A 14,000-nucleotide genomic window follows, 5' to 3' on the forward strand; every position below is an offset into this window, starting at 1 on the left:
TAATCTGACACAGTGACACTGAGCTTCCATATTTAATTGGTAAATAGACTTGGAATCGAATGAGTTGTTGAATGATTACAACATAATTTACATTTGCAAAAATGTCCAGTATCTGCGAAGTACAACGAAGTTTGGTATATCTGAACACAGTCCTATAAGCCAGCAGATGAAATTAATAATCCTTTAAGGAGGCTGGATTTAAAAAGACCCTTCAAGGATAAAGGGAAAGTTTGCTGATACTTTACAGAAATCACTTTCCAAATCATTTCCGAAGTAACTGCTATAAGAAGCATACTACCTGTAATGGCTAAAATGGAGAATAATTCTCGATGCATGAATTTATATATTATCTAACAAGCAGAGTGCATTTTCAGGCACTATACAACCCCTTGTTTTTTGAGAAAAATGAAACCATCAGAAAATCCTCTCTTAAAATCTTACTGAACTTAAAATTTACATAAAGTAAAGTTGTTGTTGTCTTGTTCATGTACTTTATGAAAGAATGGTTGTCAGAGCCTCAATGAGGCTGGACTTCCACCCTAAGTTTGAGGAAGAGCACCCAGGGGTCACCTCCAATACCACCAAACCCCATGAGAGGACGTTCGGCTCTCCATATATTTAGGGAGCCCCCTTGCCGCAAAGACTCTATAAATTTACAATATCCTGGCCTACTCCGGGATTTGAACAAGGGCCTTTTGGTATCAGATTAGGCTCCCCTAACTACTATACCGTCTGGGCGGTTTGAAGTAAAGTTTAAACATAATAATATATCGAAATTTGTGTCTTTTGTAGAAATTGAAGTAAAGTCTAAGCATAATAATATATCGAAATTTGTGTCTTTTGTAGAAATTAATAATCTTCAAAGATTAGATAGTTTGTAAGAAATCAACTGAACAGAGAAATAGTTCAGAATGTATTAACTTGTTATAAATATTAACATATAGCAATTGAAAAAGCTGAAACTTTCAATATAAAGTTTCTTTTTGTATTTTTGTTTCTTGCTTTGCTGTATCCTTCCCAAAATGCGACTTTTTGCAAGAGAAATAAATATGCATATCTCAGCAAAACCCCCTTTTTTTTTCAAAACATAAAAAAAAATGGGAAGAAATTCGATAAAATATATTATAAAGATGAACAAACAAAAAAGTCTTTTAGATAAAATGGACCATTTTAACCCCCGAGGCTTTTCGCAACAATCGCTTTCAAATATTACAGATTCACTTTTTTTTTACTTCGTTGGTTTCAAACAGTTTCTTCAGTATATTGTTGAGATAAGACAGTAAATGGAAAGCATTTTGATTCGGAATGATATCTGTAATCGATTTCATAGTAAAAAATGGTAAGTATCGTCTTTGTGAACCATAATGCGTTTCAGGTGGAAGATCTTCACCTGCGGAAACAATTCAGAAAAAAGGCATTTCTCTGAATTTGAAATAAGCATAGATACATATATATTACATTTTTTTTCTACGTACTTGAGTAAAAGGAATAACCACATGCACATCAAAATGTTTTAAAGAAAAAAGTTTTTAATCTAATACCTCTTGGTATCTAACAAGATACTGAAAATGATTTATTTTATAAATCATGGTTTTCATAATGATTTGACGATTTTGAAATTAAGAATTCCTACATAGTGTAAAAAATGGACAGGAAGAATGTGCTCACAAGAGAAAATTTTATGGAACATTTTAAAATGCAGAGTATCTCACAAAAATAATCTTTATTCTTACACAAATTCACAATGAAAAATATCTGATGTGGCCAGCACATGACCTTACTGCCATGATAGCTACGAGCTTTAAGTAAATTATCACTTCCGGTTGATCTTTGTAAATAAAATCTAATGTTTTTATAAACTTTGTGGTCCAATATTAATTATAAACACTACTTATTTTTATTATTCTAGTCTCCCATAAAATGAACTATGATAACTTTACGTGCATCCGTTCTCATACTTCGATTTGAAAATATCGAATTGATCGTAGTATATCCTCTGGTCATACAGAACTTCGGATTCGCAAATCAATGACTTAACAATTACAAAATTTTTAAAAGCAGCATATCATTAGAATTCTCAATAGAGCATTAAGTGTTTGTTTTGATATTTCCTACATTAGTTATATTTGTTGTATTATTTCCTTAAAATAATACATATTGATAAAATCTAACGGTAGTAACGAGACAGAAAAATATGGGAAATTCTTCAAATTTCTCTAAATTTTCTTTCAATATTTTACAGGTTTCTGTGTTACAGTAAATCTAAATATATATGTATATATTGCTCACATAATCTAACGACAGCTATAATGGACTTTATGTGCAGTCTATTAGTATTAGCACTTGCAGGTTATTTTATTTTCTTACATCCAAAATATTATTTTAAACAAAAGCGATTCAGATAATTATCACTCATTCTCAGCTTCAAATTATCATTTTACTTCCAAAATTTTACGCTGATCACGCGATTCTAAAGTCTGTTCGTTTATTACAATTAATTGGCGAATAGAAATTAAGGAAGTTATAGTTTTAGTTTTATAGAATAACTGACAAATTTCTAGTTCTTAAATATCACATTATTTAAAAAAACTTGATACTGGAAGAATTTCTTCAAAAATTTGACCTGAATCAAGAACCTTAAAATGTTCTAAATTTAACGGTAAAATTTTTTAATTTTACCATGAAAAGGCTCGGAGTATATGAGAACTGGTTTTGAAATTTTTGCTTTCCTTTACTATAATTATTATTATTTACGTGCTTCGCCCTAAGGCACTCTACAGAAGGGAGGGATGTCTTCATGGAGGACTTCTAAGGGGTACTGCGTCGTTTTGTTTTCCTTGATGTAATAACTCTTGAGAGATTATATTAACTAACAAACTTTAAATTAACAACAGAAATGTTTAAGATTTTTTACTATACTAACATTTTCAACAATACAGCTCTTTTATGCACTGATAATTCGATGTTTATTTTCCTTTTTGTTTTCGCCTATAAGCCTATTAACGTTTTAGACACTTACTATTTAAATTCGATAACATGAAAAGAAAAGTGTAACTAAATTCTGAAAAACAGTATCAAAATGTAGCGTGTAAAATCGATACCTGATAAAATATACCCTACTTCGGGTTTTCTCAGATGTGGTGTTTCTAAAATTCTTCCCATTTCGTCCTGTATTGGTGGAATAAATACGGAGATTTTCCATTCAGATCAACTCTGAATCCCAAATCTGATCAGAGATCACGTGGTTATGAAATATGTGTGAAATAAATGTCACAATAATAATCATCCCATAAATCTTGGTGTTCAGACAATGTTTAGATATAGTATTAATGTCACATAGTGGTGATACATAATATAATTAGCATGAAACATTTTTCTTTGAGATATTTTGAGAACCCTGTACCTAAAACGAAAGCGAAAACTGAGAACATTTGAGGAAGGAAATGGCATTGAATCTACTTTAAGGATGTAATATTCCAAAGACTCAAGAGAATTGTTAAATAATGCTGCTATAACAAATTTTTGATGACTCACTCTTTTGAAAAAATGCACGGTTCTTTGTGGAGGAGAACGAGCCGTGTGTAAAGGATAGATTTTTTTTTCGTTATCGTCTGCCAAACATAATTACTATATGGCTTTCAAAAAATTTTGAAGGATTCAAAATATGTGAATTATTTTTATTATTTAATTTCATCTTTTAAAACAAACAGGGGTTTGACAGGGTTTTTCTCACTAATAAACATTCGATTAATTTAGTGTTAACGCAGTTCGGTACGTTGATTTTATACGTACTGAAGACAATTTTAAGAATGATTTTTAAAGGATAATTATTTTATTAAGAAAAAGAAAAAATTCCATGATGTGAAATAAAGAAATAAAATGGCAGGACTTTTGTTGCCACCTTCGAAAACCTGAAATGGGACATCAAGGGTTGATTAACACTTAGCAATTCTAGATTTTGCATTAGACAGTGAATAATTAAAATCGATTTAATAATATTTTGATCTGCCTAACAAATCTGTATGTTTGGTTGAAAATTTAAAAATTAAGAATTTAACACTTTTAAACAATTGTTAGATAATGGTTGATGCAGAAGAATATTATCAGAGGCATATATATATATATATATATATAGTATTTAAAGAATCAAGAACATCTATAGATTTGAAAAAAAAAATATTCTAATAAATGCAAGTAAAGGATTCTACATATCTCCGACAGAATTTTGCTATATTTTTATATTACACACTGATATACATTTTCACGTTTGTTTAAAAATGGATTGCCCTAAGTTTAAATCTATTTATGCGCTTGCATACACGTAAATAAAATTACATTAAAGATTTAGTTGATGAAAAATTCGAAAACGTACTTGCATAAATATATAATTGGAATCAGTAAATTACTAGAGCTGGAATAAAATATGCATACTTGTAACAGCACAAACAAGTCAATTGAAATGAATATAAGTCGCTGTATAATTATCTGTAAGTAGTTTATTTCATGTTTGTATCTGCAACAGAAGAGTAAATGGGCTTGCTTCCATTTTAAAGGTGCTAAAATTTAATTCGTTCTAGTTTCTGTTCTGATAATAATAATATAATCAATAATGCTTCATTTGGTGCCTAATCAGAAATTTAATAATAAATTTTTATAAACACCTTTTTCGCAATGTAAAAAGAAGTTGCAAAGCATTCTAAAACGTATTTGGTCTCATTTCTTTAGTTACTATAAATGCCAAAAGATGGCGCCATAAGAAAAGCATGCAGAAATTCCTGATGACCAGTAAAGACGGAAACGAGGCAAGTAGAGGCGATAACCTTTCAATAAGGGGGAACACGTAATGCGTTTTCCATTTTAAACGAGTATTTCTTTCTTTGGATATAATAAGGAGGAATAATGGTTTTGCTGATAAACCAGGGTTGAATAATAATGCAGCAATGTTTTAAACCTAGATTTTATCATGCGATAGAGTGAAAATACAGCGAATGAAAGGTTATTAATATTTATATTCTCTATTAATTCTTTTAACACTTCTTTACAGGGTTAAGTGTTTATTAACTGATTAATGACTAAAAGGCTTAAAAATAAGAATGAAAGTTTAAATAATAGATAGTATTTTCTCATATAATACATTATTATAATACATATTAATGCATATTATAATGATGTACTGAATTGTTAAAGTCAATTCGAATTTTACTCAGAAAAATTGCGCTTGACGTGAAAAAAAAGAGACAACATACAAAGATCTATACATAAATACTTTTTTACTCTCTGTAGCTGCAAAGTTCAAATTTTAAAAAATTAAAATGTTAATCGCCAGTGAAGAATGAAAAGATGAAAGAAAAGATATTTTAGATGTGACATAACTTACATGATATATTATAGACCGTGCAGCCGACAGGTAAATAATATTCTTGTAGAAAAATTTAATATGATTTTTAGAAAATTTTATAAACGCAATTTTGTATTTCGATTTCCTAAGCACAAATGAACGCATATGGAATATTTAAAAAAATTATCATTCCTTTCAAAAATATATTACAACTATGCCCAATCTCTCACTGTAGAAAACGAATTGTGAAATTTATCACCTATGTAGATAATTGTTTATTCCTGTTTTAAACAGCAACCGAAATTAATGCTATTTCGTTTTGACATTAAAAACGCCGTTTAGCTTTTCAGATATATATCTCATTCACATTAGGTTACCAGGGCATTAGCATTCACGTCGGAACTTTACATTATGATTTTAAAGAACAGTTGCCATTCCATGTGAAATAAGGTCTTTAACATATTTTTCACGTTAAACCTGTAAATTACTTATTATTTTTATATATCAAAGATAGTAAGATAAAGGGTATTGTACTTGCACATAAAGGGAAAGAAAAAAAATATTCAAACATAAAAGAGGACCTCAGGTTTAAACAAAAGTGATTTTAAGCGCCCCAGTTTAGAACACTCATTGTTTAATTAAGTTATTTGGGATAATTCGTAGTTCAATCTCCGAGTTGTCGCCGGAATTTTCACTTCCTTGTATTGTAATCGCAAAGATTTCGGATATCATATTTCAACGAAAATATCCATTATGACAGCTCTCCAGTTCATCTGAACGATGGTTTTGCTTGACAACTGTACGTAATGGCAAAATAAAGGACTCTTTCCCAAAACAGTTAGTAAAAGGAACTTAAAATGGATTCAGAACATATTTTGATGTACGTACAAGTGCATGTACGTACGTATTTATCTATCTCGCATAATTCAAAAACGGGTAGCTTTAGAACTTTGAAATTTTGTATATGGGACTGCTATAATATGCAGTTGTGCACCTCTCTTTATAGTTGCAATCGGCCCCACGAAAAGTAAACATATATATGTATTAAGACACAATAACACGCCGAATAAATACTAATTTGGAAAATATATAGTATTTTCTCATATAATACATTTGGGAAATACTAATTTGAACGAATAAATACTAATTTGGGAAATAGCCAAGTCAAACAACAAAAATCAGCGTTATATTTTCAAAATTTCAGCAGAACTTGTTTCGATGATTTTACCGAACCACCATCCTCAGCTGCAAAACCGCAAATGTTAAACCACAAATGGTTTAACATAGGTTTTAGAGAAGACACGCGGAATACTTTTCTGAGAATTAAACAACTGAGTTCTAGATGTCAGAGCTATTGATATCGAATTAGGTTTTGAAAAAAAAAATCACTTGAAATATCTTTGACAAACATTTCGCTGAAGAGAATGAATCCTCTTCCTTTTATCGTTGATTATGCCATAAAGTCTATGATCCTGTGTTAGGAATATGAGAATGTTTTCGTCCATAGTTTAATAAAGCAGTAAATACTAAATTGCAGTAAATACTCATCGAATACATTTGCTTAAATTTAAACCCGGACCTCATCTTGGAAATTTCAGCTATACAACCTACAGTTTCCTAAGAAAGTGTACAATGATTCCTGTGGTTGTTTCCAGTAATAAAATAAAGTTATACAATTATACTTTCATTTTATTTTCCAAACAAACTAGAAAAGAGATTTAATACTAACGTAATAAGAGCATACTTAGCTTTGGCAATATTTTCAGATAATTCCTTTAAAAATATATTTTTCCAGCTCATTAAAATGTATTTTACCAGGTAGTAAAAGTATTTTAAAACTTGTCACTTAAGGAAATTTTGATTAGAATCAGTCAGGGCCTAGGTATGTTACACTAAGTCATTAGAGTACTGTTTATTGGCCGTATTCAAATGGCGCCGAAGTTGAATGAAAAGTTTCGATTTTTTTAAATATTTTTTAATAAATTCCATTACTCCCAGTTTATACAAATAAAATTGCAAACATATAATAATTAAATATCCATACATAAGCATCTAATAATAATCCGATAATATAGTTCAATTAAAAATAAGTATCAAAACAATTACAGGTCAAATACATTCTAGCGACCATATTCCAAGGACGACAACTCGAAATTGTGTTGCCAACGCAGGGCAACGAATAGATGTAAATTAATTACGATAGGCATGAAGGTACAATATAAGTAACATTAACTAGGTACATGACTTTCAGAAAAAATCCGATTTTGTGTCAAAATAACTATATATTAGAACAATGTTATATATCAATCTAATACAAATCCTTAGCGCATTCGAGACATGAAAAACGCAAGTTAAATTTACATTGTTCTATACATAATGCGTTACTAAAAGAATGTTTGTATGTTACACATACAACATATTTTTCCTCGTATGATTATGCATATCATTTCTTTTATTATTACAGTATATATGTGACAATGTATCATTGCCTATATGTTATTTTTATATCGTAGTTATTACAGATTTCATTTTTATTACTATATTTTGAATATTTCATTATCATTGCTTTTTTTCTTTAATTTTTAATTTGTGCATTAAATAATACTTCTTGATCAGTTTTCTTCCTTACTTCTAATACCAAAAATATTCAAGCAGCCAACGAACGGTTAAAGACAATTTCGATTATTGCAATAAAGAGCAAAACTGTGTAATTTCTTGCGTGTAATATTTTTTGTTCATCCATTTCACGTTAAGAGCATTAAATTAAATTTTTAATAAAGTCTTTCTTTCTTGAAATGAAAGAAACTAAGATTTACGAGCAGTACTTATGAACGAAGAAGATGAGAAAAGAGAGCTATAAGAGAACATTTGATATCAATATCGGTTGTGTGGACAAGTAGAAAGTAAAGACTAAACCATTAAGCATCTCCTTTGGAATGAAAGGCCATTTCTATTGTAAATCTGAGCCTTAGTTCTAAAACATGGCCATGACTTTTACGAGAAGAAAGAGAGTCAAGTGGATTATTTCAAGAACTTCACTCAAGCACTTACTACATCTTGGAAGTGAGGCTGATCTTTATCTTACTCAGCTTCCGCTGTAGACTAAACAGAAACGTTGTTTATTTAACTCTCATTCTGTTTTCTCTTGCAACAAAAAAAATACTTTTTTCGCTTACAGATAGTTATTCAGTATTCTCAAGCAAAATTTCACTATCCTTTTCATTAGCAAAATGAGAAAATAATCCTGTTCTTCAACATAATAAAAAAAGTAGTTAGCTAATACATACGCATGACAATCAGAGTTCAGCATCTCCTAATGAAATATCTATAACAAGTGCCTTGTATGAGTGGTCTTGTTTGATTTTTCATAGTAACCGGAAACGATGTCTGAATGGGAGTGTTATTCTATAAGGCATAGATGATTTATCAGTCCAAAGTTTGATTAAAAATAAACAATACCTTTGATATGAAAAACTATCTCAAACATGCCTCGAGTCAAGAAAACTATCTCATTTTAAGAAAACTACACCCAGGTCTTTGGAAAATGTCTACCTACTTGGAGAAATTTCGGAATTTCATTTAGATTATCTTTCCATGTTCTTTGTCTTTGCGTAACTGTAGTAAGCGGCTTACATGACTTATCTGGAACTGTTAAAACAGCGAAGCTTTTCTAGGAGATTCGAATCATATTAATTAAAAATATTATTGACCTATTTTTAATTACCATAACATTACTTACTCTAACACTCCGTGTGTTTTTACTGGACAACTATCCAAGCGTACCAGACCAAAATGTTCGTCTGCTGTTCAACAAATACATTTTCCATACACTTCGTAGGTTTTTGTTGGAGAACCGTCCAAACGTACGCTGAACAAAATGTTTTTGCTGTTCAATAAAATTCACTTTTGATCTAATTCTAATCCTAATGCGCCTATTCCAAAGTAAGCATGCCGCATGGACTATCTGACGAAATTAACGGTTCTTCTTGGCACAGTGGTATTAAAGAAGGATCTCATTCACAGTCTGCAAACATATATTTTGTCCTGTGAACCCTTCTCTGAAATTTTAAATCCTAGAACTCGTATTAAATAAAAAAATTATAATTATGGTTATGTTTTTAAAAATATTCAGTCTAATGTAAGATCTCTTAAAGAATATAAAATAAATTCTCTTGAAAACAAAACAATTAGGAATTGAAACCTGGGAGAATAGGGTCAATTTTATAATTACTATATAAAACTGCAATTAAAATATTCTTATCATTTTTCAATAAAGTTTCATGGATATTCTCACAGTTAAACATACCTTTGAGAATAAAGAATGCCATATCTAAATTTTGAGTCTTTACAGTATATTTTATAGAATATTTAAGGATCCAATTCTATTGAGTTAGGTTTATTAATCATAACGATCTATTCACAGAGGTGGGCTTTACCTAAAGGTCTTTCTAACAGCAATTGCTAATATGTTGTTCATGAGCAGTTCATGAGATCTAGAAATAACGGAGACTGGGATGCTATTTCATCAGCCCCAAAATGCTCGCGATATAGTTAAATGATGCATTTCTATATTTTTTTATCTTGAAAGATTTATAAAGTATTTTTCTCCAGCGTGTCTTCGTGGTGTAGTGGTTTCGCATGCTGAGCTGGTATTCCAGAGCTCCGTGGTTCGATTCCCGGCGAAGGCGTTGCTTTTTTTTCAATCTCTCTTGCTTCCAAAAAATTCTAATGTCTCTACAAGTTTATTGAGACTTTCATTATTTAATTTAGGACTGTTTACATAATTTTGCACCTAAGTGTGCTAAAATAAAAGATGCACAGCTAAAATTTTCTCACAAGCAACATATTCTACATTGCAAAACATAAATGCGATAATGTAATTCTAAATAGGAATTTTTGCTATTTCAGAAACGTTTAGAAACCTAACCCAAAGCCCAACGATAATAACGCAAATCATTGTAAAGGTATCAATTATGGGGAAAAAAATAGCATCATTGAAGAAGAACTGTCTTAGATGCATTATCAAAATGTCGCGAATGAGGTCAACGTTCCAAGTAACCGAGTAATTTAGTTTTTGAAATAATGTTTCTCCACATATCTAGCCACTCAACGTTTTGTCTCATGCATTTCTTAATGCAATTTCTTTACCACATGTCTTTATTACTAAGGATTCTGCAGAAAATCGATATTTGTTTATCTAATCGCAACTAGAAAGCAACGAAAATCCTTATTTCCTGGACAAAAAGTAGGGGGAAAAAACAATGAAGCCTCCTAAGCTCGCTAGGAATAAATTATTCTAAAAGTAAATTAAAAGCTGCGTGAATAAAGTAAACAGCTGAAGCGCAGAAGAAAGAAAAAAGGAAAAGAAAGAGGAGTGTATCGTGTTGTTTACTTTGATCTGAAGTTTTCTCTTGATGATTCACGTGAAAGAATCTGTATTTTTTAGATCGCGTTTATTATTCGTAATTTACCTCTAGCTTTGTTACAGTTATTATGAGTTTGACGGTCGATGATACTCTAGAGAACACCTTAAGATGCGTTTTATTGTCGTTAAAAAGAATTTTTTTTTCTAAAAGATGGGAAAACACAGTTTTTTATGAGCAGTATGGCATTGTGTTACTATGGTTATACGAATAATGTTTCAAATTTATGGAAGAACTGTATTTGAAAAAACAGACAAGAAAAACTGGTTGGAGTGTGAATTTTAAAAATTTGGGATCTTTTAGTTAAAAAAGCTTTAGTCCTACACTTCGCTTTTTTAAACTTAATGGATAAGATTAAAACAGATAACAAAAGACGCCATAATACTATGTTGTTGTAACTAACACATCTCCAATTCTAAGCTTCCAGTTTATGCAATAGTGTTATAAATTTTGACTTGCTTTGCTAGCATAAACTAAGTGAAAACTTCTAACAGACTGAGAGCGAATTATTGCTGTGTCTGAAGTTAACGGCAGACAGTTGAAAAGGTTTAAACAAACCTTTTTTTATGAGAACTTTTAAAACAACTGCACGACTCATATTTACAAATCAGCCAATCACTTGTGACGATGTAACTTAAATAGTAAATTCAAATATTTCAGATTAAAACTTAGTAAGGCAACATAAAAAAGATTTAACGCGAAGTTGGCTCAAAACTTCATACCGGAGTAACAATTCAAATAACGGCAACTGTAATGCAAAACAGAATAACACTATCTTATCTAAGATAGATAGAAATTTCCTTTAAATACTATCTCTTTCTATTTCATTTATATTCTGGTAAGGAAACAGAAAGGAGAGGTGACAGTAAAGATCCCGCACAAAAAATATCTAAGTGAAAAATAATAATAATAACCCTAAAGTGTATGTAATTTATCGCTTCAGGTATATAATTTAGTGCATGGATTAGTGATGATTATATATAGTAGCAAATTAATTACTTATTTATTATCCACTCAGCTAGAATGCATAATTAATATCAAGAACAGTAAAAAACCAGATGAACAAGATGAGAAGGTAAATACAGCGTAATAAAACATACCGTACAATACAGAATAATATAAAGAATGGGTCGATGACTTTCTTACTAGAACGCCAAGTTTTACAAATGCGGTAATTCGGCCAGCACCGAAGTAGTGATGAAATATCATTTCATGTTGCATATTTTTAACAATCACTGCATTTGAATTGCATAAAAAACCTACATACACCTTTATTTTTAGAATAAAGGAAACAAAATTGTTCTACCCACTCAACATTAACATGATGTGTCTACTGCTCCTTATTTCTATTTTCTATGGCAGCTCTCTGCTTACAAATCGAAACATAAATTCATGAAATGACAAGTAAGAAAAGAGGTTATAGATTTAAATGGTAGCACGCCGTAGCTGGACAATGTATTCGAGGATAAGGGAAGCATTTCGTTGTATGCTGAAACAGATGTTTTTAGTAGTTGAAAACTGACTAATCTAATCATGTACTGTTATTTAAATATTGTTAACATTCCTTTTTTTTTTCAAAAGTTAAAATTGTACAGTTCGTACAGTTTTTTGTTTTGTTTATAATATTGATGGGCACTGTAACCACTAAAACATCAGTTTAGGCTGACAGAAGCACAAAAGGTAGTGAAATTTGATGCACATAATTTGCTCTGCTTGAAGTCTCTTAATACAGAAACTTTCTCACCTGTCATGAGGAGGCAGTGGCGGGACTCTTTCTTCCTGCGGGCCTCCCTCCTGGTGATTATTGTAGCGACGTAAATCCGCTGTATCCACCGACTGGGAGGTGGGCAGGCCGCGCGGCCTCGAGGAAGCTTTCTTCTCTGCAGGGCCCTTTTTATTGGTCCCTTTCGTGGGATCCTCTTTCTTTGAGCCTCCATGGCTGGTTGGAAGGCTCGAGCTTCTGTGGATCGTGAAGCGTTTGATGCTAAACGGCATCTTCATCACTAGAAAAGTAGAGAAAAACAGGGTTATTAAATGCCTGTACCTTTACATGATCTGTATGCTGCTATACGAACTTAAAATATTTAACATTATTTTATTACATACAACTTTTCAGGTAACATATGTGCTTAAATCGCCAAAGAAAAATAGCTTACGTACCTGTCTACGGATTTAATGCAAGATAGGTTTAGGTTGCTACTTCGTAGAGACGATGGTCTTTTTTTGTCGTCATAAAATTTTGTGGCATAAAAGTCGGGAAGTCCCTTTACGACTATTTAGCAACGTTTAAACAATAGCCAAACAGTGAATGGAAGATTGAACACGCGTAAACATGTAGCTACCTCAACAAAGCCATCGACCGATGTTTCTTCGCTGTGATTGGTCGGCTTTTATACCAAGTAACATAACGTTCAAAAGTTAGAACATTTAGCCAAATTCTTAAACCAGTGTTTCTGATGTAGCAAATAATTGCCTAGCAACGAAACTCGGTTTAACCATATATGACTTTAAAACCAAGGTGTGAACGAAGTTTTATGTCATGTTTCAGTTCTATAATTTTAACTAGCACTAATAGAGTCGGTATTAGTAGCATTTTTCTAGTGTTATTATAGATGAGAACGCTTACTGCGCCACCTGTGGAAAACGGCGGAGTTAGCGTTCCTATCTCGAAAACTGTACGAGATAGGAGGAAAAAATAAATTACGAAGTTGTAGAGCGTCATCGATTCAGCATGAATAGACACTTTGTGGTCATGGATATAAAAATAAAACACTAAAACACACATCTGTTTCTTTGTGATTTCCGAAACCGTGTCGTCACGAAACTTGAATAAACGGAGAAAGGATTATCTTTCGGACGAAAAACAGGTCCGCATCGTGGCACAGTGGTATCACTTGTAATTCACGATCGAGAGGAATGTGGTTTAAACTCCACACGATGCATCCTGATTGTCTTTACAAACAGAGTAGACAATATGCAGATCGTGTACAATCGTGTAGCAAAACGCATCAACTCAACTCAGTTTGATCTTGAGGGGGGGGCGAAATATTTGCATTATGCAAGCAGTGTATGAAATGTGACAGCTGTTAACCTGAGACAGCTAATAAAGAAATCTCCTCGAGATTACATGTTGAAGTTCATGGTCATGGAGAGATTTTTTCAAAAAATGATTATTTTGATATGGTTATACTTTACGCTAGGCCCACCAGGGGCCGAGCGGTTAAGACGCTGAACCCTGG

General features: G+C 31.6%; 1 protein-coding gene across 6 annotated transcripts in view; it reads right to left on the reverse strand.

Annotated features, from left to right (window-relative positions):
• LOC118191457 (coiled-coil domain-containing protein AGAP005037-like) overlaps positions 1-14,000 on the reverse strand; it is a 769,544-nt gene that overhangs the window by 391,384 nt on the left and 364,160 nt on the right. For all 6 annotated transcript variants that reach the window (XM_085811562.1, XM_085811561.1, XM_085811564.1 and 3 more), the window contains exon 4: positions 12,506-12,764. In XM_085811562.1, coding sequence (XP_085667688.1) covers positions 12,506-12,762 — 257 coding nt within the window. In that variant the 5' untranslated portion in view covers positions 12,763-12,764. The remainder of the gene's footprint in view (positions 1-12,505; positions 12,765-14,000) is intronic.

The sequence above is a fragment of the Stegodyphus dumicola genome, chromosome 2 (genome assembly GCF_044657685.1).
Source record: "Stegodyphus dumicola isolate Sdum_Otavi_A_Nest chromosome 2, ASM4465768v1".
Lineage (NCBI taxonomy): Eukaryota > Metazoa > Arthropoda > Arachnida > Araneae > Eresidae > Stegodyphus > Stegodyphus dumicola.